Source organism: Selaginella moellendorffii, unplaced genomic scaffold (genome assembly GCF_000143415.4).
Source record: "Selaginella moellendorffii unplaced genomic scaffold, v1.0 SELMOscaffold_24, whole genome shotgun sequence".
Lineage (NCBI taxonomy): Eukaryota > Viridiplantae > Streptophyta > Lycopodiopsida > Selaginellales > Selaginellaceae > Selaginella > Selaginella moellendorffii.
In genome coordinates this window covers 849567-876583 of record NW_003314285.1, presented here as the reverse complement: position 1 = coordinate 876583, position 27017 = coordinate 849567, and the positions used below count along the sequence as shown (strand labels likewise).

Genomic DNA, 27017 nt, shown 5'->3' with positions numbered 1-27017 from the left:
GCGCGATCTTTGTCGATGACACGTGGCGGCGTTCCAGCGGCCAAGATTTGCTTCTCTACAGTTGGCCAGATTTTTGGTTTCTTGGTAGTACGGAGTAAATATTCTAGGCTGTGGCGCGCCGCGGCTATGGTGGACGGCGAGGCGCTAGGGCGCGCATTCGTCCAGAGGACGCCCGAGAAGTGGGAGCTCAATCAGTACTGGTACTCGGCCGCCACCATCGCCGCCATTGTCAAGGTGATCTAGATCGTCATGGATTTCTAGGGTGTGTTTGATCCGGATCTCGATCAGATCTCCCTCGCGCACAGCACAGTTTCTTCATGAAATATTGGTGTCTCCCAGGAAGTCGAAGAGCGCGCTACCAAGGCCGCGTTTCTCTCCACTCCCAGCGTCTACTTCTCGCTCAAGGATTTGCAGCTCAGGAAATGTAGCTTCGTTTTCGATGTAAGGATCGTCTCTTTTCCCTTGGTTGCATTGCAAATCTTCCCTTCCATAGGTGGACGCGCAGTGGTCTCGATCGCCAAACTACGTGAAATGGGATTTCAACAAGCCCAAGGAAATCCCAGAGGCTTTCCACCATAGCTTCGATTTCGTGGTGATTGATCCTCCCTTCATCACGTCGGAGGTGTGGACCAAGTACGCAGAGGCTGCTCGATTGCTCCTAGCAGAAAACGGTGAGAAAAAAGAAATAATCTCTACTCGCGGCAGCTAAGCTCCGACATTGTCACAGGAAAAATTCTGCTGAGCACGATCATGGAGAACTCGCAGCTCCTGGAACGAATGCTGGACGTGAAACCGCAGGTGTTCCAGCCGTGCATTCCACACCTTGTCTACCAGTACGTGTTCTTCACGAACTACGACGCCACTAACCTGGGTGTGCCCAACCCCGAGGTAGAGCAATAACATAACTTCCAAATTTTTTCTAGGGTTCTTGAGAAAGATGTCCGTCACCCTCACGATAATGTAGCCAAATTCGAGGGGCATTTTGCAATTAGAGCAAGTTGGATAAAAGCAAATAATTTTGTGGTAAAACCTTTTTCATGATTTGTTTTTTGCATGCTCTTTGGATTGGATGGTCCGTCAAGAGCTTTGTCCCTCCATATAACCCGGGCTTTCAGCCAGGGTTTTAGGCGCTCTCTCTCTCAGTTCCTCGTGATCCAGGCGGCATTCGCGAGCATTTCTTTCCTCATTTCGGAGTAACCTCGTCTCGCTCTGGTAAGATTGTCACTCCAATCGATCGCTCTAAGATCTGCTTTTGGTGCTTTAGCAATGGCCGCTGCCGCTGGATCGTGCTCCATGGTGCCCGCCGTGTCCTTTGCTAGCGTCGGATCCCTTGCGAGAGCTTCCCCCGTGGTCGGATTCAGGCCCAGCGCCATTGTCTTGACAAGCAAGCGTGGTCGCTCCCTCATTTCATGCGCAGTATGCTTCTATATGCCTTTCTTCTAGTGCTCCGATTTTTCTCCGGGGGAATGTGATCTTCTGTTTTCACAGGCAAAGCCAGAGACTCTTGCTTCAGTCCAGAAGATCATCGCCACCCAACTCTCGATCGATCAGTCCAGCGTCACTCCGGCTGCCAAGTTCGCCGATCTTGGAGCCGACTCGCTCGACACGGTAATGGATATTTCGCTCCTTCTTTTTGTTTTCTGACTGGATGCTTTGAATCGTCTCCAAAGGTTGAGGTGATGATGCAACTCGAGGAGAACTTCAAGATCAGCCTGGGCGAGGAGGGAGCCGAGAAGATTGTCACCGTGCAAGACGCTGCCGATTTGATCGAGGATGTGATCGCCAAGCAGTGAAGAAAGCAAGCAACGCGTTCTTGCGGCGGATCAACCAACCAAAATGGCATCGTTTTTGTAGTTTAATAATTCGTTTTGTCCCCTGTTCTTACAGATCCGTTGACTGCATTTTTATTCTTTCCTTTCTTTCTCAGTGATCACAGGAAACCATTTTTCAATTAGAGATGGACATGTGCCACCTAGGGACTGGCTCACCCCAGAATTGTGGAAGTGTCATCAGGAGGGCTCTGCCTATTAATCTTGCCCAGAGCCACCAAGGCATAGGCAGGACCTGCAGAATCTCTGCCTAGAGATCCGGGAGTACAGGATACTAACAATGCCAATCCAGCTCGGTTGAGCATGGGTTCACTTAGTTTCCTCAGCCAGCCACAAGAACACTAAGAATCCTCACAGCAAAGAGGCGCACGACAAGTCTTAATAGCCCAGATGCCATGTCTCTGAAGGCGTTTGTGCATTAAGCACCACTTTCAAGAGTTCATTTAAATTATCTGCCATTCTTCTAATCCCCAATTGCGAATGCCCGTCCTCCAAGCATCTCACCTTTTTATGCTACTGCCATCTAACTTAGTTGCCCTTTCATCTCCAAATTACTTGTTTTGTTGTTTCCCAACTTTGGGTGGCACATTACTTTGCTGCCACGTCTAGAGCAGCAGTAGGAGGGAAGTTTGGTGGCAGCAGCATAGACAGAATGGAGAAGGCTAATAGCAATAACATTGTTTACAGTCCACATTCACCTGACTGGCAATCAGTCTATGAAGGAGATTAGGATTTTCGGGCTGAATATCAAGGAAAAAGTGGAAAGGGCACTCATGAGTATTTAATTCTATATTCACGATTGACTATTGAATTATATACGTGACTATTATCTACTTGTTTTTTTTTCTTTTATTGACTATGGTGTGGCCATTGGTTGAAGTTGGAGTCCGTGTCCAATCTAATTCCCAGCACAAAGGGTTACGAGAGAGCTTGAGTATCTTTCTTAAAAGTTTGTATTGTTTTACAATCTTGACATTGACTTTTTGTTATGATATATCTCATCAATGACCTAAGAGCTATTGGTTGTGGAAAATTTCATATTTTTGGTTCACATATATTAAATTTATATTTTGTCTATGCATATGTAAACATGGTTGATTTATTGTAATACACCATTCTCAGTTTTATAACTCCATTTTCATTTTGGTGTTTATAGCTCCTTTAATTTTTTCATATTCTAATTAAACTCATCCCTCTAACATTGTTCTCAAATGCATGCTTGTACAAAAAAATACCGATGTCCTTCATTTGCATCGTTCATTTATACATATCAACTGTATTTATAAACAGTTTATGTTTTTGAGACTTATTAAAAAATAATTTTTAATTGACTATTTTTTATTAATTTTTGAATTTGTGAGGGCCAAGTGTATGGCTGCGATGCTGTATATTAATATTAGCGTAGTGGGATTTTGGTAGCCGTCGGATTGGTTTCAATCTAAACCACTTGCTCCTGTATATAAACTAGGGTTTTTGGGCTAATTGAGATGCATACTTTCTGTATTCCCTTTCTAAATTCCAAGCATTCACATTGGTGGAGGTGAGGGGCACCTTTGATTATCTCTAAGGAGTGCTTAAATTTGGGATTTTGGTTTAGATTTAACTTTTGCATTGTTTAGATCTAGCTTTTTCCATTTCCTTTCTTTTGTTCTTTCTTTTCAGGATTTTGGTTTAGATCTAGCTTTTTGCATTGTCTAGATCTACCATTTCCTTCTAGCTTTTTGTCATTTCTCTTCTTTTGCTCTTTCTTTTTCATTTGTCTCCATGGCAAATCAGCAATCTCCTCCTTTGACTCTGGAGCAATAGTTGGTCCAATTGTTTGATGCTATGCGTTTGCAATTGAACAACAAAACTTAGTTGATAGCGCTGTTCACGGCACATGGTACAACTCCTCCTGCTCTTGGTGCCAATCCTCGCGTTCGGCCGGAGTTCTTTCGCGGGAATCCTGGGGATGATGTGTACCATTGGTTCGATCACTTCACGGTGATTGCCACATATCATTCTTGGGATGATGCTCAACGTTTGCGTGAGTTTCCCACGTGTCTCCAAGGGATGGCATTGCAGTGGTACAACAGTTTGGGAGCAGCCACTCGCGGGGATTGGAGTGTTCTTCCAGATGTCTTCAAACGTGCCTTCGGACATGCTGATGACTGTGATGATGCTTTCTAACAATTGCATCGTCTTCGCCAAGGGCCATCTGAGTCGGTGATGCAATTTGGCGTTCGTTTCCGAAGTCTTTTGCTTCGTGCAGAGCCAAATATGTCGGAGCGGATCAAGCGAGGAATGTTGTGGCCAGCACTTCGTCAAGATCTTGTCGAACTTGTGCATGCACTTGCTCCCGCCACCCTTGACGATGCTCTTCACTTGGCACAACGTTATGAGACATCGCCTCTCCCACTTCTTGCTACACGTCCTTCAGCTCCTCTTCCTATAGGTGATGGTCCTGTTCCAATGGAGGTTGATGCTGCTGCTACTCGAGTCCAAGGACAAGGGCGAGGACGTGGTCGTGGCCGTGATATTCGCTGCTGGGCATGTGACGAAGTTGGTCATACTTATCAGCGTTGTTGGCGTTTTCCGGATTGGCGACCTCCATTTCCTGGGTGGAGACCTTGGCGTCAGCAACGTCCCGTTGGTGCTGCTGTAGTGGAAGGTTTGGACACTAAGATGCATCCAGGAAACAAGGAGTCGCGCGAGTAACGGAGGGACCTTGCATGAATAAGTCAGTGACCCCTCCATCTTTCTTTCGGGAGTATCATCAAGGGGTTCACTCAACACCAGTTCATCCAGTGTTTACTTTACAAGCTCGTTTTTATAACAAGAGTGTAATCGACTAAATTTTCCATTCTGCTTTAGTCACTTAACCACACCTCTGACCACTTGGAGGAGTCTCATTCACAACCTCCATAAGTCCAATCCAGGACTTGGGACTTGCTAGCCCCGAGAATGGCATCCATGCCACTCAACATTTGCACTTGGTCCAAGTGCTCCACGTGTCCGATCCCATGACCGACACTCAAAGGTACCACCGACATAGCAGCCCGTTACGCTAAGGCCATGCCCAATCACCTTTGCCACACTGGTAGTCCAATACCACTTGCATCACAGTCTTGGCTCTCCAAGACTAGGCAAACCATCCGTGAGTGGTCATATCAGATCCACTCCTTAGCATCCTTAGGATGCCCACCGACAAGGGGATAGCCTTCCCCACTATCCCTCTGTCAGTCCCCACTAAGTCCCTTTCTGCCCCTGGTCGTGTTTGCCAACACTGCCATTGGATCGAGACCCACAGGCCCGACCACTAAGTCCCACAGTCCTCTGGGACTTCCTCACCACACGACTGTGTCCTTGGTCACTACCCCAGATCACCTTGATGCACGGTTAGATTGCTTAGTGTGAAAGCTCGGCATATCTAACTTGAACGCTTTGGTGCAAGTGGCACAAAGGACGTGGTGAGTGAGATGGGGACACCTAATCTCAGTTGCTATAGACCCTTGGCCGGAAGGGCTGGCTTGGGCGCACCGCCAAGTGTGGGGGATGCCCCCGGGGTCATAGTTAACAAGTTAAAGGTCTGGAAGACCTAGTACCTATTGGCAAACCTGTTAAGGTGCCGAGGTGAGATCACTAGGTGATCTTGTGGCTAAATAAGGACAAGGTCCTTGTTTGGGTTAAGGAATAAGGTTCCTAGTTCAAAGTGTTAATTTGAACTATTGATGATGGTGTGGCTTGGTCAAGGTGACCAAGTGGGAAAAGCACCTTAGGGAAATGAGCTATGTCATTGCGATTGCATAGTGTGTCCAAGGAAAGTAGTCTCTAAAGAGACCCATGAGAGGGTCACAAAGTTGGGCCGAGGATAGAGCCCACAGCAGAAGATGCTAAAAGAGACTTACTAGGGGTGAACACCCTAGTCTTGGCAAAGCAGAGCCTTTGCTATGGAATCAAAAGAATACCTCAAGGAGGGAGGTAGAGATTCGATGTTGCTTGGTGCAACAATCAACGAATAGGAGCAAAAGATGAGTGGCCAAGATAGGGCCGTGGAATCCCTGGGAAGGAATCCAAGTGACAAAGTTAGGCGAGGAACACTAATGTGTTGGACGCTAACAAATTGTGGGAAAGGAAGTGTGTCTCCAAAGATGGATTCCGAATTGCTCCGATTTAGCAAAAGTGGAAGCTCCAAGGGAGGGAGCGGTAAGATAGCCAAATGATAGAGCTATGGACAGCCCTAGCACAAAGTATAATAACTGGAATTTAGTGCCCAAGGTGGCACAAAATAGGAAAGAGGATGATGGTGCCCTCGAGTAGAGAGCTTCCTAGAAGGGGAAGTGGAGTTGCACAAAATGTGCAAGGCAAGGTGTTAGAGACACCTAGGAAATTGACTCCAAAAAGTCGAGAGTAAACGTTCCAAAGTGCAAAGGTAGATCAATGGAATCTGTGACTACTCAAGAATGAGTAGTGGAATTGAGTTAGAGAGTGTGTCTCTAATAGGTTTAGCGAGAACTGAACCAATAAAAAGGAGCAAACCACCCCAGGTGGTCAAGTGAATCTCTAAGTTGGAGAGACTATCCTCCTTAGAGGATGGGCAAGGCATGGTGAGCCTTTGGTGTCGAACCATTGATGAATATGGAGAAGGCATGGTGAGCCTTCAATGTCAAACCATTGACAAATATTGGCTAGGGGCCAAGGATGGAAATGGTAACACATCTGGGTGTTACTTTATAAAATGGTTTACCGTTCGATGAGGACATCGAACTTCGTCTATGGGTGGTGGAGTTGTGAGACACAAAATCCCTAGGCCCCAAAGTGGAGCCGGGAAGGGTGCCACATGGTAGTGGCTGAAGCGAGAGCCAAACGAGCGTAACACGTTTGGACCAAAAGCTCCGACTTGAAAAGTCAAGAGCGGGAGTGGAACTCCCAAAGAAGTGCTCGAGGAACGAGCACGAAGCGAGCAAAAAGCGAGGCTCCAAAAAGGGACCCAAAAGCCAACACATGACACGTGGAAGTGTCCGAGATGGACTCGAGTTGGAGTCCGAAGTGGAGTCCGAGATGGACTCGAGTTGGAGTCCAAAGTGGAGTCCGAGATGGACCCGAGTTGGAGTCCAAAGTGGAGTCCGAGATGGACCCGAGATGGAGTCCGAGGTGGACCCGAGATGGACCCGAAATGGAGTCCGAGATGGAGTCCGAGGTGGACCCGAGATGGACCCGAAATGGAGTCCGAGATGGAGTCCGAGATGGACCCGAGATGGAGTCCGAGATGGACCCGAAATGGAGTCCGAGATGGAGTCCGAGATGGACCCGAAATGGAGTCCGAGATGGACCTGAGATGGAGTCCGAGATGGACCCGAGATGGAGTCCGAGATGGAGTCCGAGATGGAGTCCGAGATGGAGTCCGAAGTCGAGACCGAGACCGGGACCAAGACCGAGACCGAGATCGGGACCGAGAACGAGACCGAGGCCGAGGCCGAGACCGAGGCCGAGCCCGAGTCTGAGTCCGAGTCCGAGTCTGAGTCCGAGTCCGAGCTCGAGTCTGAGAGGGTGAAAGCCCAAAGCGTTCGTCTCCTAGACCCTGGGGGGTTTGGTGAGCTCCAAAAGTATAGTAAGGGGGAGGACTGCAGTGGAGCCAGTTTGGCTAGGAAAGGCCAGTTTGGCCCAGGAAGGCCGGACCCAGTGTTGGGTGATGAGCTGCCCACTGGGAAGTCCAAGACTAGAGTGAACACGGACCGACAAGCGGGGTAGCTTGGTGAAGTGTTCAAGAGCCGGCTCTAGTTCCCCCGGGAGATCGACTGGCCGATGCTCCCAGTCCAAGTGTGGGTGGCACTACCTACTTGGATACCTAGTGTGGCTCAATGGAACCCGCTCTAAGCCCATGGCTAGAGCACCCAAGGGCAGAAGGCGAGGAGAGTACCCAGGTGGCTCGCGTAAGGCCACGGTGTTCCGAAATGTTGTCCCAAAGGCCCAAACTGTGGAAAGGAAGAGGAGCAGTCCTCTGGGGTAGTGACCAAGGACACAGTCGTGTGGTGAGGAAGTCCCAGAGGACTGTGGGACTTAGTGGTCGGGCCTGTGGGTCTCGATCTAGTGGCAGTGTTGGCAAACACGACCAGGGGCAGAAAGGGACTTAGTGGGGACTGACAGAGGGATAGTGGGGAAGGCTATCCCCTTGTCGGTGGACATCCTAAGGATGCTAAGGAGTGGATCTGAGATGACCACTCACGGATGGTTTGCCTAGTCTTGGAGAGCCAAGACTGTGATGCAAGTGGTATTGGACTACCAGTGTGGCAAAGGTGATTGGGCATGGCCTTAGCGTAACGGGCTGCTATGTCGGTGGTACCTTTGAGTGTCGGTCATGGGATCGGACATGTGGAGCACTTGGACCAAGTGCAAATGTTGAGTGGCATGGATGCCATTCTCGGGGCTAGCAAGTCCCAAGTCCTGGATTGGACTTATGGAGGTTGTGAATGAGACTCCTCCAAGTGGTCAGAGGTGTGGTTAAGTGACTAAAGCAGAATGGAAAATTTAGTCGATTACAAAGAGGTCTCCTCTTCTTCTCTCTGTGTTGGTTGATACAGGTTTGAGTTTATCTTCTATTGCTCGACCTATTGCCACACGTTGCCATCTTGCATCGTGCGACGGAACCCGTTTTCATTCTTTATGGCAACGGCCATACACATGCATATGCATGGGATGAGGTGGACCTGGTTGTGCGTATGGGCGATCTAGATGCTTGAGTTGCAGTCCTTGCGGGTGGTGCCGAGTCAAGCTTTTGACCTCATTCTTGGTATGGATTGGTTGCAACGCAATCATGCCAAGTGTGACTTTGAGGCTTCTCCCCCTTGTCTCATACTTCCTTACGTTTCATCCATTCCTCTTACTTCTGTCCCTCTTCGTCCCTCTACTTTTACCTCTGCTTCCATTACTTTTGTTCCCCCACTATTTCCTCCTATATTTCCATCTTGTTCTGCTCTTCCCTTTTCCAATCCCTCCGATGATCTTTGTGTTGTAGCGGTGGACCGGCTTATGAAGGAGTATTCTGATCTCTTTGAATTTGACCTATCATCTGGGGCTAAGATTGCCACACGTCATCCCATTCCAACTGGGGATGCTCGTCCAATCAAGGTTCCCATTCGTCGTCGGTCACCCAAGGAGATCTAGATTTTACATGCAAATGTCAAGGAGATGTTGGAGAAAGGTGTTATTCAGAAGTCGTGGAGTCCTTGGGCATGTGAACCTCATCTTGTGACAAAGCCCGATGGGAGTATTCGTTTCTACATTGACTATCATCCGTTAAACAAAGTGACGATCCTAGATGTGAACCCTCTTCTTCACACTGCTGATCTCTTGGATCGTCTGGGGTGAAGTCGTTGGTTCACCAAGCTAGATCTTGCTTCTGGGTACTAGCAAGTACTGATGGCCGAAGAAGATATTCCTAAGACCGCTTTTTGTACACCATTTGGTTTGTACGAATCCTTGGTGATGCCGTTTAGTTTGAACAATGCTCCAACAACTTTTCAGCGGATGATGGACGAGGTTCTTTGCGATATGCCAGAGGTGACTGCTGACTTCATTAATGATGTCTTGATCCACTCGAAGGGGATGTGGGAGGAGCACATTCGTGATATTTGTAAAGTGTTGGATCGGCTACGCGACGTTGGTTTAAAGTTGAAGCGGTCGAAGTGCGTATTTGGGTCCAAGAATACAACTTATCTTGGGTACCTTATTTCACGTAAGGGTTTGCAAGTTGATCCTAACAAACTTGTGGCTGTTCTAAAGTTCCATACTCCGAAGTGTGTGAATAATGTGCAGCGCTTCTTGGGCAAGGTGCAGTATCTCGGTCGTTTTGTGGATCATCTTTCTGATCACACTGCACCATTGCGAGCGTTGCTGAAGTCATCAATATCATCTTTCATCTGGTCTCCGGATTGTGAGCGGGCGTTCGGGGATCTCAAAGAGCTGTTAATGACTCCTCCAGTTTTGGCATATCCTGACTACACTCGACCTTTTATTTTGCGCGTGGATGCTTCTGACATTGGTCTTGGAGGTGTGTTGATGCAAGAGAGCTCGAGTGTGCCTGGTTAGTGCCATCCCATTGCATATATAAGCCGTACATTACAACCAGCGGAGATGAACTACTCCACGACAGAGAAGGAGTGTTTAGCAGCAGTCTGGGATTTCGAGAAACTTAATGCATATCTACATGGTTCTCAGACGTTACTTGAAGGTGACCATGCTGCTGTTACTTCGTTATTAAAGGGGAAGAACCTAGTTGGTCGTATTGCTCGGTGGGCCTTAAAGCTTCAGATATATGATTTTGATGTTGTTCATCGCCCAAGGAGTTCTATGGTTGATGCTGATGTCCTTTCTCGAGCTCCTCTTCCTTCTTCACTCTCTTCTCATGTTTCTGATGAGCCTGTTGTTCTAGCATCTGTGGATTTTCTTGACGAGGATTCTGTGCTGTCGGCAATTGCTGTACTTGTTTAGTGTCCACAAGGTGCAAAGCAAAATCTACCTTCAGTTGATAAGGTTCGCGAGGCTCAAAAGATTGAGCCATGGATTCGAAGGCTTCAAAATGGGTTTGAGAATCCTACATCACTTGCTGATGACTTGCCTTTCCGGCATTTACATTCTCAATATCATCTTGAAGGTGGCCTTCTTTATTTTGTGGGGACAAATCCTAATGATCATTTACGGTTGGTGGTACCTTCTATCTTTATTCCGCAGTTTTTCCATGCCTACCATAATTCTTCTATTCTAGGTGGGCATATGGGACATCGTTGTGTAATCGAGAAGCTACGCAGGTCTTTCTATTGGCCGAAGATGCGACGTGATATTATCCGGTATGTGCGTAGTTGCGTTTGGTGCCAAGCTCGTAATACTCCCCCTCGGGCTGCGGAAGGACGGTTGGAGTCAATTGCAGTTTCCCGTCCATTTGAGTTGGTGGCGTTTGATCTTATAGGACTTTTTCCACGGTCGACTGCTGGCAATGAGTATGTTATTATTGCTTCTAACTATTTGACTCGTTGGGTGGAAGTTGGTGTTCTTGCTAACGCCTCTGCAACTACTGTTGGATACTTCCTCCTCAATCGAGTGGTGTTCCAGCATTCTTGTCCAGAGCGGATTCTTTCGGATAATGGTCCCGCATTTATGGCTGAAGCATTTCATGTTTTGACGTCTCAGTTGGGGATTTGCCACACTTTCACGAGTGCTTATCATCCACAATCAGACGGTTTGGTGGAACGGCTCATTCGGACGTTCAAGGGGATGATTGCGAAGTATGTGAACTTTTAGCATTCGGATTGGGATGGTTATTTGTCGTCTCTTCAGTATGCATATGTCACTGGGGTGTAGAGTTCTATTGGTGCTTCACCATATAAACTCCTATATGGTCATGATCCAATATTATCAATGGAGTTGGGTTTACCCTCGCGATTGCCATAAGTTGCGGATGCTAGGTCATGGGATCAATATTTGACAAGCATTCTTCCACTTGTCCGAGCGGAGTCTGCCAAACACTTAGGCCGCGTACAAGTGGGACAACAATGGCGCTACAACTCCCATCATCGTCCACCTGCGGAGTATAAAGTGGATGATTTGGTGTTAGTCCGTTTTCCCCATCTTACGGTACGTGGTTTATCTAAAGGGCTCCTTGCACAATGGAAAAGACCATATCAGGTGTTACGGCAAGTTGGACCACAAGTTTATGAGGTTCGGCATGACGTCCAGCAGACCGGTCCTCCAAAGATTGTGCATGTGCAGTTGAAATGCTTTATACAAAAGGATCAGGAGCAGTTAATACCACCTATAGATCCACCGATGCCTTAGTCTGTTTTCCCCATCTTACGGTATGTGGTTTATCTAAGGGGCTCCTTGCACAATGGAAAGGACCATATCAGGTGTTGTGGCAAGTTGGACCACAAGTTTATGAGGTTTGGCATGACGTCTAGCAGACTGATCCTCCAGAGATTGTGCATGTGCAGCGGTTGAAACGCTTTATACAAAGGGATCATGAGCAATTAATACCACCTATAGATCTGCCGATGCCTCCTCCTAACGTTCCTCTAAATCCCAACCCGTTTACAAGAGAACCTTGATGGTTTGCCATTATTCCGGGGATGATGTGAGGGCCAAGTGTACGGTTACGATGCCGTATATTAATATTAGCGTAGTGGGATTTTGGTAGCCATCGGATTGGTTTCAATCTGGACCACTCGCTCCTGTATATAAGTTAGGGTTTTTGGGCTAATTAATATGCACATTTTCTGTATTCCCTTTCCATATTCCAAACACTCACAACATGAAATAAATTTATGTAATGCAAGAGAGTGGAGAATTAGAATTTCATCAATTAAAAATTCACCATTGCATTATATTGAATGCATTCTGACCAAGTAAGAGAAAAAATAAGTCCAACTTGATAAAGCTATTGTTTTTTGTGTTGAAAAAATCAATTTGTCCACCTCAAAAGGAATAAATACAGTTTTTACTTAAACATTCACTTGTCCATGAGTAATTCTCAGCAGAGCTCCAAGTCTAGCTCTCCAGTCTTCGAAGATTTGCACTCCATGTTGGATAAACGAACCTCTTTGGATGCTCCGTCAAGGGCTTTGTCCCTCCATATAATCTGAGCTCCTAGCCAGTCTTTGAGGCTCTCTCCCCCAGTTCCTATTTGCGAGCATTTCGGAGTAATCTCGTCTCGCATTGTGACCCCGATCGATCGAGCGAGGTAGCCCTAAGATCTGCTTTTGGTACGGCCCGCTGGATCGTGCTCCATGGTGCCTGCTGCAAGCGTCGGATCCCTTGCGAGAGCTTCCCCGGTGGTCGGATTCAGGCCCAGCGCCATTGTCTTGACAAGCAGCACTAGCAAGCGAGGTTGCTCGTGATATGCTTCTATACACCTTTCTTCTAGTGCTCGGATTTTCTCTAGGGGATTGCGAGTCTTTGATCTTCTTTTTCCACAGGCAAAGCCAGAGACTCTTGCTTCAGTCCAGAAGATCATCGCCACCCAGCTCTCGATCGATCAGTCCAGCGTCACTCCAACTGATCTTGGAGCCGACTCATGCTTTGATTCGTCTCCAAAGGTTGAGGTGATGATGCAACTCGAGGAGAACTTCAAGATCAGCCTGGGCGAGGAAGGAACCGAGAAGATTGTCACCGTGCAAGACGCTGCCGATTTGATCGAGGATGTGATCGCCAAGTAGTGAAAGCGTTTCTTTTTGGCGGCATCGTTTTTGTAAGGGTGGCTGATTAATCGTTGACATATTTTATTCTTTTCCTGTGATCAGTTTTCAACTTTTTATAGTAGAGCATGGAGATAAATACACAAGAACTGACCACGAAGAATCTCCACTTTATCATCGCATTTTAGTATGGAAGTTGCAACACTACCACATGTCTTGTTATAGCATTAATGTCTTGTTAATTAATCCTCTTCCTGTTGGTGTGCTTGTTATGCGTGTTTCAACCTCACAAAAGATGGATGTCTAGAATCTAACAAAAATAATAGAAGGAAGCCGATTCTGCCTAGTCCGAGCATGATAAGTGGGAGAGCAGCACAAAGGGGGACGAGGATTGCTCCTCCCAATTAAACCCCACCGCCAACTCTCCCAGTCGCTTCCCACGCTCCACTTCTCCATGGCTCCAACACGATCCCAGCAGCGACGTCCACGCCACGCTATCCTCCCTCCCCAAGACCGGCATAGCCTCCTCCAAAAACTCCTCGGCCTCTCCCAGCAGCCCGGCTCGTCCAAGCAAATCAACCACACACCGGTAGTGATCCACGGTGGGCGACACTCCAAAATCCAACGGCATCGCCACGAAGTAGCCGACGCCATCGCGCAGCATCCCACCGTGGCTGCACGCCGCCAGCACGGACACGAAGGTGACGGCGTCGGGGGCGGCGCCGTACGCGAGCATCTCCCGGAACAGCGCCACAGACTCGCGGGAATATCCGTTCCGTGCGAGACCCCCGACCATGGCGCTCCATGGGATCCTGGGCCGGCTGGAGATCTTGGCGAAGGCGATCCAGGCGTGGGCGAGGCTGCCGCGCTTGCACAGCGCGTCCACGATGCTGGTACCCACGATCGTGTGTGAATCCAGGCCGCATTCCACCGCCAGCGCGTGGATCGTCTCCAGCCGCGATGAATCGGCAGTGATCGCGCTCGCCTCCACCGCCGCCACGAACGATCTGGCGTCGGCGCGCACGCCTTCCAGATCCATGGACCGGAATCTCTGCAGCGCCTCCTCGCCTCGCCCGGATCGCGCGTAGCCAGCGATCATCGTCGACCAGGCCACGATGTCTGGAGCTGGGATCTCCTGGAAGAGCTCCTCCGCTCTGTCGATCTCCCCGGCCGCGACGTGAGCCTGGATCATCGCATTCCAGTCCTTCGTGGGCTCTGGGAGGCGATCGAAGAGCTCCCGTGCAGCGCCCACCTGGGAATTCGCTGCGAGGGCCGAGATCATCGCTCCCGCCACGGCAATTCGCCGATCCTCCGAGAGCTCCTCGCGGTAGAATCGCGCGGCCTTCTGGAGATCCCCGCATTTGCCCAGCATGGAGATCAGCCCCGCCGCTACCAGCTGATCGCTCTCGAGCCCCAGCGCCAGGATCCTCTCACACAATCGCCTGCCCTGCTCGAGAAACCGCGGTGCCGAGCACGAATTGAGCGCCGCCACAAAGCACAGCCCGCCGGAAGGCTTGATCCCTTCCAGATCCATCGCCATGAAGAGACGAATGGCCTCGCCGGAGCAGCCATTGTGGTTGTACCCGCGGATCATGGCCGTCCACGCCACCCCGTCCTTCTCATCCGCGCCGTCAAACGCCTGCCGTGCCTCGTCGATATGCCCGTCCAGGGCATACGCCCGGATCATCGTGTTCCACGCGATGAGATCCCGGCAGGGCATTCGATCGAAGAGCGCGATCGCGTTTTGGAGCAGCGATTCCTCGGTGTAGGCCAGGAGGATTGCGTTCCAGGAGACATTATCGCGGCCGGGCATATGGGCGAAGAGATCAAACGCATCACGGATTTGCCCCTGCTGGGCATAGCCGGAGATGAGAGTGTTCCAAGAGATCGCGTCCCTGTAAGGCAGAGCATCAAAGATCTCCCTGGCATCCTGGAGATGGATCGCGTTACCTTGATCGGAGAGAGCGCTCATCATCGCGTTCCAGGTGAAGAGATTGTGCTGGGGCATTCGCGCGAAGGCTTCCCGCGCGGAATCCACATCGCCACCGTCGCCGTAGGATGTAATCGCCACCGTCCACGTCACCACATTCCGCGCCGGAATCTCGTCGAAGAGTCTTTTGGCGTGCTCCAGGCGCCCATAGCTCATCACGCCGTGGAGCATCGTCGTCCAGGAAATCACGTCGCGTCGCGGCATCAGCTGGAAGATCGTCGAGGCGGCGTCAAGATCGCCGATCTTGGCACTGGCGGCAATGAATTCGTTCCACGAGACGAGATCTCTCTCCGGCATGGTGTCGAAGATGGATCTGGCACCGCGGGAGGAGCCGACGAGGATCACATTCCAGCCTCGAGTGTTGGTCTGTGGCATCAGGCGGAAGATCTCCCCCGCCCTCTCCATTTGCCCCTTTCTTGCGAATGCCGCGACGATCGTCGTCCAGGAAATCACGTCTCGTTCTGGCATTGCGTCGAACAATCCCGGCAGGGCGTCGGTCTGATCCAGCTGCGCGTGGATCTGTATCATCGAATTCCAGGAGGAGAGATCGCGAGCCGGCATCCTGCGAAATATTTCGAGAGCGTGGTGAGCATGGCTGTTTTGAGAGAAGGCCGCAAGAATCGAGTTCCATGACAGCGCCTCCCTCTCCGGCATCCGATCAAAGACGCTCTTGGCCTCCTCCAGATGCGAGGCCTGGCAGAAAATCCCTATCATCGCGTTCCACGCGAACAAATCCCGCTGTGGCATGCGATCGAAGAGCGCCGCCGCGTGATGGAGCTGCCCGTTCTGGGCATTCGCCGCAACGATGAGATTCCAGGAGTAGACGTTGCGCTCCCGGATCGCATCGAAGGCGGCGATGGCGTCCGTCAGGCAGCCGCAGATGCCATACATCCGGATGAGGAGATTTCCCAGCAGCCTGTCGTGGATCCAGCCCGATTGCTGGATGAGCTCGTGAGCGCGCTTGCCATCGCCCAGCGCCCGCGCATTGGCGCATTCCTGGAGACGCTGGATGCATTGGTTGTAGACCTCCCTTCTTTCTCTCTTGGCAAGCATTCATCCCATCCCAAATGCCCCAAATGCCCCAAATCCACTAGAATATTCTACGTTATTATATGTATAGAACACGTTTGGGGTTGCTCATTCATTTAGGGTTTTTGGACAATGTCGTCTCCAAGCCGGCGCCGGGAGATGGATGTGATGAAGCTGTGAGTTTGTTGTCATCGAAGCTTCCATTCTCTAATCGATCGCGCTATGGCAGCATGATGAGCGATTACAAGGTGGAAATGCTCAACGATGGCATGAACGAGTTCATTGTGGATTTTCAGGGGCCAGCAGATAGTAAAAACTCTCCTCATTCGATTTGGGATAGATCATTCCAGTTTCTGGCTTGATTTGCGATGGATTCTATTGCCAGGTCCTTATGAGAGTGGAGTGTGGAAGGTCCGCGTTGAGCTTCCCGACTCTTATCCCTACAAATCGCCCTCCATTGGATTCGTGAACAAGATCTTCCATCCGAATGTCGACGAGTCGTAAATTTTCGTTCTTGACCCATTGGCTCTGCGACTGACGGTGCTTTTCAGCTCGGGATCTGTTTGCCTGGATGTGATCAATCACACTTGGAGCCCCATGTTTGGTAAAGATTTTGTTTCTTCAGTCTTTGTTCTTCTTTTGGGTTCTAAGCTTGTATTGGTTTTGGCAGACCTCGTCAATGTTTTCGAGTCATTCCTTCCGCAGCTGCTGCTGTATCCAAATCCAAGTGACCCTTTGAATGGCGAGGCCGGGTCTCTGATGATGAGGGACAAAGAAAGGTACGAGCAAAAGGTGAAAGGTAAGAAATCCTCTAGTTTAGCTTTGAAGTTCTGTGGTGTGTTTTGGATTATAGAGTACTGCGAGAGATATGCCAAGCCCAAAGATGCGCAAACCGCTGTGGAAGAGAGCAGTGACGGGGAGATCAGTGACGACAGCTACACGTCGAGCGAAGACGACACCCTGGGCTGGCAAGCAGACCCGTGAGGAAAGAAGACGAGAAAACGTCTGATTTGTAAATAGCCAGATTGTACATAAATTGCCAAATGTAAGTAGCTCCAACGTATCCATCTAGCACAGGATCGAGATGTCAAAGGGATCACGATTCAAGAGGACTGGTACGAACGCCGTGCTGGACAGATATGGCCCAAAACACAGCCTCTCGATTTCAAAGAACAATTTCAAAGAACGAACTATCACTCTAATCCATCTAGGAAGATCAAAGGGTTTCAAAATCACTAGTTGGTGCGAGAATGGTTTTAAAACCACAAATTGGTGCAAGAAACTAGAAACAAAAGAGAGAAGATAGTGAGGAAGGAACTTGGCTGCAATTTACTACTAGTTTGTGTTGCAAACAGAAGAAATCTTTGCGTTAACTCACTTTACATGGGATCTTTCAGTGGAAAGTTACTTCCTTTTGATAGTTTTTCTCCTCCCATTTATTCCTTCTTGCGCCTCGTCTATGTGTGTGTGTGCCTCTTGGGTTGTTGTGAGCTCCAGTGGCTCCAATGTTTAGAAGAATCAACTTGCCTTCTCTACTTCTAAGTTCTTAATTTTTTTTATAGACATCGAGTAGGCAAAGTCTCTCTCCAGTCCAAACTGGCACATCTTGGCATGAGTCCCCTTCCACAGCTGCTGGGAACAAGTGCTAGAGATGTGTGAAGAAGACAGAAGCAAGTTTATTTTGTGTATTTCAATATTTGAGTCTTGATATGCTTAATGATGATGACAACATAATGATCCATGAAAGTATCTATGACCACTTGAAAATCATTTCTAATTCATTTTGTATTCTCTTATTACACTGCATGGGAGGTGGAACAGACACTTGAATCTATTGACAAGCACTTAACGAAGTACTACCTCTACTATGAAGAAGTGAATCCAGTGCAATCAACTCGACACTACACAGTGCGTTCCCCTGCCTACACAGAGTTCCAGACACAAGATATCAGCTGGGCCTGAAGAAACACTCAATCCGGGCTGTAACAACTTCCACCTTGTCAAGAACTATGATGCCCAATTCACCTTACACATACATTTCTACTGCCAGACATACTAGGTGAATCTACAGAAGTACTGCTTCAAGCAAAGACTTCCCTTACATAAATAAACAGGTCTATGTCTATAATGTTACATGAGAATCCTTTGATAAATGGAGAAAAGGTCACCTGAAAGGTGTTTCAAGGTGCTGACCATGGTCTTCACAATCTGCGCACCCGCACAGCAGTCCAGGAAAACTCTTGACCTGTTCCTTCTCCTGTCAAAGATCGATTTGGTGTTTTCTGGGTACCCACATCTCTGTGCTGCTTCATAGGGCATCGCAGTCCAAGAAACAAGATCCTGCTGTAAGATACTCCTCCCTCCTTCCAGGTCGTTACTGATCAAGTGGGAGATCGAATATGTGCTCGAACAGCTCGATCGCTCTCTCGGAATGCCCAGGAAATGCAGCAGTTTACGCCAGCTGAAAGGTCTGATTACCTGCGTAGAACGGAGGAGATTCGGGCGGCTCAAGCACAAGAAAGTGGAGGGAGTGTAGGAGGCAGGTCGACAATGATCCCAAGTGGTTTTATACCCTAACAAACAGTAATGGCTGATGTTGAACTCATTCATGCCGTAATTTCTGGCATGCATGGAAATGTAAACTTAATCTTTTCGTGCTTGGAAGTCAACCAAACTCAGTCCCACTCGATTTTCTTATGAGTGTTTTGGCAGCAGTCTCGCTCCGAACCTGTAGTTATGGTGGAGTTCACTGCGATTACGCCTCTTTGGAGGACTCTCAGCAAGCTCCGCAAGCCCGGGATTGTTATCATTGTTACGCTGATCTTATTCGCCTTCGTTACAGAGCATCTTCAGGTGAGCTTCTCAAGAGAAATTCGTGTTAATTGGCTGCTTGGAGTTTGAATTGAAGGCTGTGAACTGGAACTGGAATTGGGATTGGACCTGGGCCTTGAGCAGTCAGGAGTCTGCTTCTGCTTCAGATTCTCCAGGCTCTTTCTTCAGGCTGCAGAAGAGCGATCTGCGGGAGCTCCAGAGGTGTCTATCCCCAAATTCGGAAAATCAATGTCCTTCGTACTTCGCCTGGATTGAGAATGATCTCGCACCTTGGAAAGAAACAGGGATTTCCCAACAAAACCTCCAAGATGCTCGATCCAAAGCAGATTTCCGTGTAGTAATAGTCAACGGGACTCTCTACATGGAGCGCTACAATAAGTGCTTCGAGACCCGGGATGATTTCACGCTGTGGGGCTTGCTAATGCTGCTGAAAGAGTATCCAGGGATGGTTCCTGACGTTGACCTGATGTTCAACTGCGGAGATTGGCCACTCGTGTTCAGAGCGGAGCACCAGCCTGAGAAGAATGGATCCTGGCCTCCTCCGCCACTGTTCCTTTATTGCACCAGCAGACGTGACCACTACGACATTGTGTTTCCAGATTGGTCCTATTGGGGATGGTGAGTCTGAGTGTTTTTGGTCGTTTCGGAACTGAGCATGCACTCTGGTGTACAGGCCAGAAGTTAATATCCTTCCCTGGAGTTTAGAAAAGGGAAAAATCTTTTCTGGAGCCGAGAAACTAGATTGGTCACACAGGCAACCGATAGCATTCTGGAAGGGGAACTACGACATGGGTCCGGCTAGAGCGGACTTGGTCAAATGCACCGCCAACAACACGCACAACTACAACCTTGTAACATACCACCAGGTGAGTGAATTCTGTCAAAAGGCTTGAAAATGTTATAAAGACCTGTGCAGGACTGGTTTGCTGAAAGAGAACACAATTTTAACAATTCAGACTTGTCAAAACAGTGCCAACACAGGTGTTTCATTTGGTTGATTGCTTGCTGAGGGTGACTCTGTTTCAGGTATAAGATTTATGTCCAAGGAGGAGGATGGTCTGTCAGTTTCAAGTACATATTGGCATGCGGTTCAACAGTCCTACAAATCGAGCCGATGTTTCAGGAGTTCTTCGCCCGGTCACTGATTCCTTTCGTTCATTTTTGGCCTGTGGATCGAGACAACATTTGCAACTCGACTAAGTTTGCTGTCGATTGGGGAAATGCTCACCCAAAGGAGGTAAGACTTTGGATCTCGCCTTACTCCGTAAACCCTCTCGTGCTCCAGGCCGCTGCAATTGGGGAATGTGCAAAGTCATTTCTCGACAAAGAGCTCAGCATGGACTTCGTGTACCAGTACATGCTTCATCTTCTCCGAGAGTATGGGAAGCTGCTCAAGTTCAAGCCGGTGCCACCACCAGAAGCGCAGCGGATGACGCTGGAATCCAGCTTGCCCGGACACGAGCTCACACTACCAAGAACTGTGCCAAGACCTCGAAAGGTATGCACGCTGGCCAACAACATATCCGCTGATATGATGCTTTCCAAGCAAAGAGAAGGCTACAAGAGAATAAAGCTGCAAGCTACATAACGAAAGGTTCATAAACTTCATATTCAATTCAAATTTTACAAAGCACGTGAATATATAGCCAAGAAATCACCAGAGTTTGACATGCACTACTACCTTGGATCGGCATTCTGGATGATTAATTGATAGACACTCTATACTCTCCACTCCCTCTGAGGCCTCTCAAGTCCATTGCTCCATCGGAAAAGCGATGGCTGGCTCATGAGGTTACAAACCTGTCCTTAATGCCTTGAGGTTGCCTAACATCAAAAGAGAGACAGACAGAGAAAAGAATGTATCTTGTGTAACCAGGCAGGTTTAGGGTTCTGGGATGGTTTACAATGAATATAAACGTTTATTTGCATTTGTCAAATAAGAACGAAGAAGGTATAAAGGTTTTCAGCTTTGAAGACCAAAAAGTATTGCATATCTCGAAAAAAATTTGACAAAAATGTGATAAGGTTATTGAAAGCATCCAGGATTCCAGCAATCAGTAGGAAAGAAGCAAAAAGAAGAGAATCTATACCAACAAGCTCATCGAGACGCTCCCTCAAATTCCATTCCCATGTGTTCCTTCTTTAAGCCCATTGCTAGAGAAAACCATACCATGCTATGGTTCAATAATCACAAGAGGGACTAGAAAATCTGCTTACCGTAGTGGCCTTGCGAATTCCTCTTGGCTTGGATTACATTCTCCACCAGGTATTGCGCCGCCTCCCGCCCCTCCTGGAGATTCTTCTCAAGCTCCACCGGATCGCTCACCCGCCGCCGCTCCTCGAAGATCGATCGTACGTGCTTCGCGGCCGCGTCGATCATCGGCTTGTCGTCCTTGAATGCGACCTTCCGGGCGCGCAGCAGCGCCCGCATTACCGAGCGCGCCTCAGCCATCGCACAAACCCTAGAAATTGCGAAAGCCCTAGCACACACCAGCTCCACGTCAGAGTGCCACGTGGCCAATGGAAGGCGAGAAAATTGTAAAAGCTCGATGTTGTCATAATTTACACTACCTAGTGCCAAACCTGTCTAAAGCCAGTGCTGGCCATTGCTAGCGGCCTGCAATGCAAAGAAATCCAATCTTTCAGCATAAATCCACCAAAAAAGAGGTTTTTTTTACCTCTTTCATGTTGTAGAAGGAGCCGTGAAGTCCAGCAGGGGCTCGGCCGTTGGCCATTGCGAATCGATTTCCATCTCCAATTGGAATGCCTGCGAAGTTAAGGAAAAGAAAGCTTTAGAACAACTTTGGAGCTCTTTGGAAGTACCTGAAGGAACTGGCACGTCTCCAGGAATCCCGACTTTGACAGTGTGGTGGTCGGGGGGAATCCTGTGCTTGCGCTGGAGATTCGAAGGAGCGTTTTGGTTCTCCGATGGAACCGTCAGTGAGGTCGCGCCAATCGCGGCTTTCTCTCGTCGGAGGTCGGCCAGAGAGCCCTCGGACCGCGAGGATCGATGAGCATACGTCGTGGACCACGATCTCCCGTTGGAGCCAGCCATTTGCATGATCGCGTCTGCCTGGAATGCCACGATCAAAGCCAAAGCATGAGAAAGGAAAAATAAAAATAAATAAATTTTGACTTGGGAGTTTCTTCTCACCTTTTCCGGAGATACATCGTCAAACACATGAGCATGTCCCCCGTAGAATATTGTCAGCTGCCGAGTAGCTGACGTTGTCGAAGTCTTGTGTCTGCGGCAAGGAAAAACATTAGCTTTGTTTCGCAGTGACTCGAAGATGTAGAGTTAGCTTACGAGGGCAGTAAAGAATCTGAGCCTCCATTTTGCAGAGGAGGCTTCGGTCTGTCCAGACTAGCAGTGCGCTCAAGCGCCGGAGGCTCAGCGAGCGGTCTTGCCGACGGCAGCTTGGCATTAGCGCTGTTGATGAGTGCCGCGATGCCGCCACCTTGCAAACCTGTTCTAGATCCCTCGTCCGCTGGAGGAGGCAGAATGCTACTCGCAGGGTTGCGCGAAAACACCCCGCCAGCAGTAGCACCTGCGGTAGCACCCGAGGTGGCTTGCATAGGACGAGCTAGCATAGGCACGCCCGAAGTCGGCCTGGAAGATTCTATCCGCTTCGACGTACCCGTGGACGGATTAAAAACCGAGGTTTGGAGCCACAAGTTACCTCCAGCTTGCGAGGTTCGAGGAGGCTGCATCGTGAGGCCGAAATCACCTGTACTTGGAAGGGCCTCGTTTTCTCTTTGCTTAAACCGGGAAGCCTTGAAACAAGAAAAGAAATGCGAGGATGAGAAATTTCTGTAAGCGAGAGTGGAGCAACCATACCTTGCTAGGACGCGAGCCCTCCATCATATCATTCTCCCTGAAAGCAGCCCTGTTTGCAAGCTCCTCCCGTTTCCTCGTAACGTCATCATTCACGCAATTAGCAGCCTTGATGGCATGACTAAATGGCATCCCAGCAGGAGCTTTGCCATGGCGCCAGAGCTCTGTGAAAAGACAAGAGACTGTCAGCTTCATAGCTCCATAGCCGTGACGGAAAAAAACTTTACCCGTTCCTGGGTCGGATGAGGCCGGGAAGCTGGGACCTGGGGCCGACGATGGACATGGCGCCGAGAATGTGGATCCCCCTCTTACAGACGCCTCTCCATCCTCTTGCTCCATGAAGCCACTGTTTTGCGAAACCCTGACCGAGTCCGTCGCCGACAGCTCCGGCTGCTTTGTCTCTGGATTGGGGGCCGCGGACGAGCCCAAAAAATCCCGAAAGACAGGTTGACTTTGCTCCTCCATAACCACTAAACTCATCTCATCGCCACTTCAAGTCAGCCGAATGGTACAAAATATGTGTGCATCACCCTTGGGTGCCTGGAGCATCGTCAGCGACCACTGTTCGTTAGCTTCAGTAAAAAGAAAAAAGAAAAACGAGGAAGAGGAAGAAACAAAAAACTGGAAGGGAAGAAATAAATGAAGCCGCTAACCTGGACTTGGAGAAATCGCTTGACTCTCAAAAGCGGAATTGATGGCAGCAGTGGCAATCCAGGAGGAGCCCAGGCCAAATTTCTTAAATAGCGACCAGCTGTGTGGATGTACCACGAAATCCCGCTCACCTTGCCGGACGAGATCTATCATCTATCTATGGAGCTCACCATAATGCGGCTTTAAACCGGCAAGCATTCCCACTCATCCTCCTGGGCCGCGAGATCATTCACACTCGACTGGAATTCCATTCCAGCAGCCCACTGTACTCTAAGCCCTCTCCATCCATGAGATTTCCACAGACCTACCGTATCACGGCCCTGGAATCACGAAGAGGAGCTTCGAGCTCACAAGCCAGCCGCCGGAGAGAACAAGACGCGAAGAATCGAGCCAGCTGTGGCGCGCCGGCCGCGCTGGAGATCGTTGTCGCCCTTAGCAGGCCCTAGCGGCGAGACAATAACCCTAGCTCCAATCCCGCAAGAACGAGGGATGGGAGGGACAATCCGCTCGCGCAAGCCATAGCCTTGAGCATCATCAGACACAAGCCTGTCCACGTGTCAGGATCGAACGGTCTTAACAGTGCCACGTACGGTGGCAAGGTCAGCTGACGGAGATATTTAAAATCTGGCAGATCCAACGGCATGGGACCTGCCACGTGTCGACCACTTAACGGGAGTCTGCGCGCCCGAACGCGTGCGCGGCATAATACCAAGGCGCTGGGCATTCCAGGCCTGTAAACCGCCAGGATGGTGACACGTGTCAGACAGCCCCACGGATGTTTCGGTGTCGAAACGGCCTTGCCGTACGAGCGCCCCAAATCATGACAAACAACAAATATTTTTCTCATCAAATCCGGGAAGAATAACTGGTAACGAATCTCTGTGAGGTCTGGAGGAGAATATCCTACAGATTTAAAGCTGTTATCCGAGAATATCCCCGTGTGCACTGGGCTAGTGTGAACCCGACTGGTACAACACAACGATATCGATCCACGCACGAAACATAGAAAAGCATTTCCAATGAAGGCCACGCCTTTTTAAAATCCCACAAGTCCGGATCAATGATCACGCGATTGTTCTTAGTGCAGTCCACCTCAAACAAGAGATTCTCGCGTTTTTTTTTTGCTTGTTTCTCTCCGGCGCCGGTTGCTTGATGCGTTTTAAGAAGGAACCTTCCAAAAGTAATCCGATGGCTTTCGACTTTCACTCTACAAAGTCCAAAAGTGAAAGGAACAAACGACGAAGGAAAAGCTTACCCCCAAGTTTGATTTTTTCTCCAGGACATTGTCCTATTATCGCACTGGAAGTTAGAAAAAGGAGAGAGAGAACATAGCTTTTATGAGACCTCCATGAGCTTCTCGGCCGGAAACGCTGTCTCCGCAAGGTCGATTGCTCGTCCCAAACCCGCTGCTTTGTTTACCGTCTCGTTGTACTCCTCGTCCGGAATGCTATCAGCGACAACGCCGGCCCCCGCTTGAAGATGAGCTAACCAAGAACCGTTCTTGTCCTGGGACCTTGTGGGAAACACCATCGTGCGAAGAGCAAGTGCTACGTCCATGTCTCCATTGAAAGATATTGAGCCGATGCCACCACTATACGGCCCGCGTCGAGTAAGTTCCAGCTCGTCTATCAGTTGCATGGCTCTCACCTGATGGTGAAAACAAAGTGCACGTTAGAGCACAGTTTGCCAGTATCAGTACCTTCGGAGCACCGCTAACTGTTCCAACCGGTAGCGCTGCGCGAAGAGCGTCCCACGATGAGAGTCCCTCTTGTAACTCTCCGGTCACCTGAGCATTCAGAAAGTGGAAAATATAAAAAGAGCGAGGATGAGACAATACCGTAGAGCTGATGTGCATCACATGTGAGTAGCGCTCGACTTCCATAAACTTTTCAACCTGCACGGATCCTGCCTTGGAAACCTGCGCACTTTAAAATCAAAACAGGAGGAAAACAAAACAACGCAAAGTATATGAACCTTGCCGACATCGTTTCGTCCAAGGTCGACCAGCATCACATGCTCGGCACATTCCTTCTCATCCTTTAGCAAGCTTTCCTCCAGTTTCTTATCCTCCTCGTCCGAAACTCCTCTCCTTCGAGTTCCCGCAAGAGGTCGGTTGATGACCTTGCCCTGCAAAGTCCTCAAATAAGAACAAACCACCAGAAAAAAGCGTCCACGACTTACATGCTTGATGCGTGTGAGAATTTCGGGACTTGATGCGACCAGGATTGAGCCTCTTGCCTGCACGGAACGTTAACACGTTGAATTGGCGTAAAGTTGGACACGAACCTGCAAATAAATCATGTAGGGGCTTGGATTGACAATTCGCAACGCTCGATAAACCTCAAAAGGATCCGCGGCGGTTCTCCTCTCAAATCTCTGGCTCAATACTATCTGGAATATGTCACCGGCAAGTATGTGCTCCTTAGCAGCTAAGACGGCCCCCTTGAACTGATCAAGTGACATATTCGACTTGTTGACACGATTCCCATAATGCCCAACCGACAGGTTCACATTTCCGTGGGAAAGCCTCGGCCTAGAAAAGGAGCATCAGAACCTTTAACACATCAAGATGAGATCATCAACCACTTAACACGATGGATATTTACACTTCAGTGTTCTGAACACGATCGATAAGTTCTTGCAATCGCTTCTTTCCGTCCTGAAAAGCTGTATTCGGATCCTCGTATCTCCGGATGTCGACCCAGTGAACTGCATACGCAATCTGAAAAGAAAAGCAATTAAAGTGGAAGATTGCAACAAAGCTCACCTTTGTAACATGATCGAATACGATGACGTCTTTGTAGAGGCCCAAGTGCATATCAGGTAATCCCCTGTCGTCCAAGGGTGCACTAGCAAACGGAATCTTCTTCTTCTCGGAATACCTCACCGTGTCATACGAGAAATAACCGACCCAGCCACCTGGAAAAACGCTGTCAATCCGACTTCCACAAAACATAGCTAGCAACTTTACCACAGAAAACATTTGGAAGACCATCGACTGGCACTGGGCTCCAGTCTGAGGTGATCTCTTCCGGTTCTTTCATTGGATCGTCGACTATCCTTTCGTTTTCGTATCCATCCTCGTGGCTGATGATAGTCAGCATATTTTCCTTAGCTACAATTTCCATGGCAGGCTGCGCCCCTACCATGCTGTAGCGACCCTGGGAAAAAAAAAATCCAGGCTTTAGAACCGATACACGACACCAGAATGAATCCAAACTTACGACGTTGCTGACACCGTTTGTATGCTCCACGGATTCAAACAAGAAGCTAGGCGCTTCCCTGTCATCTTCCTTGACCAGGCATCGATAAGCTAGCACAGGAGTCAGGTGATCCGAAAATATCCGCTGGAACAGAGGTACCAGGTTCCCCCTTTTGCATGCCTCATGGAACTGCGCTTGCGCTGAAGAGCCCGATTCAAGATTGAGAGATTGAGATTGCGATCATACCTTGGGAAGAAGCCCGAACCGCGCTCCCGGATCGCCACTTGGTCAGCTGGCGCTGCCTGGGCGCGCATTTTAGCCGCAGAGATCGATCTACATTGGGAATCGGCTTCTCACCTGTGAATCCGGCGCCTTGGGAGATCCACGATGGCCTGGAACTCGAATGCGCCACACGCGGCCATCAAGAACCCTAAAAACCCCCTAAGAAAATCTGTGTTAGACTAACACCCATTGGACAGCGAC

The 27017-nt window shown here is 49.2% G+C and overlaps 9 protein-coding genes across 14 annotated transcripts; 5 read left to right on the top strand and 4 right to left on the bottom strand.

Annotated features, from left to right (window-relative positions):
- Positions 1-1041, top strand: LOC9658366 (EEF1A lysine methyltransferase 1). The gene is made up of 4 exons (XM_002974378.2): positions 1-234; positions 340-441; positions 494-671; positions 728-1041. The coding sequence occupies exons 1-4, from the start codon at positions 16-18 to the stop codon at positions 898-900; spliced, it is 672 nt and encodes a 223-aa protein (XP_002974424.2). The 5' UTR covers positions 1-15; the 3' UTR covers positions 901-1041.
- A 92-nt stretch (positions 1042-1133) lies between these two features.
- LOC9658365 (acyl carrier protein) lies at positions 1134-1924 on the top strand. Its single transcript, XM_002974377.2, has 4 exons — positions 1134-1212; positions 1265-1416; positions 1489-1608; positions 1671-1924. Exons 2-4 carry the CDS (start codon positions 1267-1269, stop codon positions 1791-1793), a joined length of 393 nt encoding a protein of 130 aa, XP_002974423.1. The 5' UTR covers positions 1134-1212; positions 1265-1266; the 3' UTR covers positions 1794-1924.
- A 10662-nt stretch (positions 1925-12586) lies between these two features.
- LOC9657423 (acyl carrier protein) lies at positions 12587-13015 on the top strand. Its single transcript, XM_002974376.2, has 2 exons — positions 12587-12658; positions 12776-13015. The coding sequence occupies exons 1-2, from the start codon at positions 12587-12589 to the stop codon at positions 13013-13015; spliced, it is 312 nt and encodes a 103-aa protein (XP_002974422.2).
- A 322-nt stretch (positions 13016-13337) lies between these two features.
- On the bottom strand, positions 13338-16037 carry LOC9658364 (pentatricopeptide repeat-containing protein At1g32415, mitochondrial). The gene has a single exon (XM_024679108.1). The coding sequence runs from the start codon at positions 16035-16037 to the stop codon at positions 13338-13340; it is 2700 nt and encodes an 899-aa protein (XP_024534876.1).
- Positions 16038-16107: 70 nt separating this feature from the next.
- LOC9658363 (ubiquitin-conjugating enzyme E2 5) lies at positions 16108-17084 on the top strand. 5 transcript variants are annotated; one of them, XM_024679300.1, is made up of 6 exons: positions 16108-16189; positions 16243-16322; positions 16399-16513; positions 16565-16617; positions 16684-16792; positions 16867-17084. In XM_024679300.1, exons 1-6 carry the CDS (start codon positions 16146-16148, stop codon positions 16925-16927), a joined length of 462 nt encoding a protein of 153 aa, XP_024535068.1. In that variant the 5' UTR covers positions 16108-16145; the 3' UTR covers positions 16928-17084. The 5 variants fall into 5 exon arrangements, with proteins under 5 accessions (XP_024535068.1, XP_024535066.1, XP_024535064.1 ...); XM_024679298.1 differs by having other exon boundaries at positions 16834-17084; XM_024679297.1 differs by having other exon boundaries at positions 16111-16189; positions 16399-16510; positions 16684-16812.
- Positions 17085-18702: 1618 nt separating this feature from the next.
- LOC9657422 (O-glucosyltransferase rumi) lies at positions 18703-20513 on the top strand. The gene is made up of 6 exons (XM_002974374.2): positions 18703-18866; positions 18922-19463; positions 19519-19711; positions 19762-19826; positions 19872-20082; positions 20131-20513. Exons 1-6 carry the CDS (start codon positions 18750-18752, stop codon positions 20431-20433), a joined length of 1431 nt encoding a protein of 476 aa, XP_002974420.2. The 5' UTR covers positions 18703-18749; the 3' UTR covers positions 20434-20513.
- Positions 20514-20751: 238 nt separating this feature from the next.
- Positions 20752-21372, bottom strand: LOC112347830 (mitochondrial zinc maintenance protein 1, mitochondrial-like). Its single transcript, XM_024679335.1, has 2 exons — positions 21063-21372; positions 20752-20999 (listed from the first exon to the last, which is right to left on the bottom strand). The coding sequence occupies exons 1-2, from the start codon at positions 21295-21297 to the stop codon at positions 20944-20946; spliced, it is 291 nt and encodes a 96-aa protein (XP_024535103.1). The 5' UTR covers positions 21298-21372; the 3' UTR covers positions 20752-20943.
- On the bottom strand, positions 21369-23879 carry LOC9657421. Its single transcript, XM_024679331.1, has 8 exons — positions 23334-23879; positions 22908-23220; positions 22684-22844; positions 22153-22619; positions 22000-22090; positions 21669-21918; positions 21524-21612; positions 21369-21462 (listed from the first exon to the last, which is right to left on the bottom strand). The coding sequence occupies exons 2-8, from the start codon at positions 23158-23160 to the stop codon at positions 21433-21435; spliced, it is 1341 nt and encodes a 446-aa protein (XP_024535099.1). The 5' UTR covers positions 23161-23220; positions 23334-23879; the 3' UTR covers positions 21369-21432.
- Positions 23880-24319: 440 nt separating this feature from the next.
- LOC9658362 (anthranilate synthase alpha subunit 1, chloroplastic) lies at positions 24320-26988 on the bottom strand. Of its 2 annotated transcripts, none has more exons than XM_002974201.2 (14): positions 26892-26988; positions 26781-26836; positions 26556-26734; positions 26303-26492; positions 26099-26250; positions 25938-26053; positions 25618-25864; positions 25513-25569; positions 25306-25458; positions 25169-25249; positions 25031-25117; positions 24676-24978; positions 24587-24619; positions 24320-24538 (listed from the first exon to the last, which is right to left on the bottom strand). In XM_002974201.2, exons 1-14 carry the CDS (start codon positions 26954-26956, stop codon positions 24491-24493), a joined length of 1767 nt encoding a protein of 588 aa, XP_002974247.1. In that variant the 5' UTR covers positions 26957-26988; the 3' UTR covers positions 24320-24490. The 2 variants fall into 2 exon arrangements, with proteins under 2 accessions (XP_002974247.1, XP_024535097.1); XM_024679329.1 differs by having other exon boundaries at positions 25672-25864.
- Between the last annotated feature and the right edge of the window lie 29 nt (positions 26989-27017).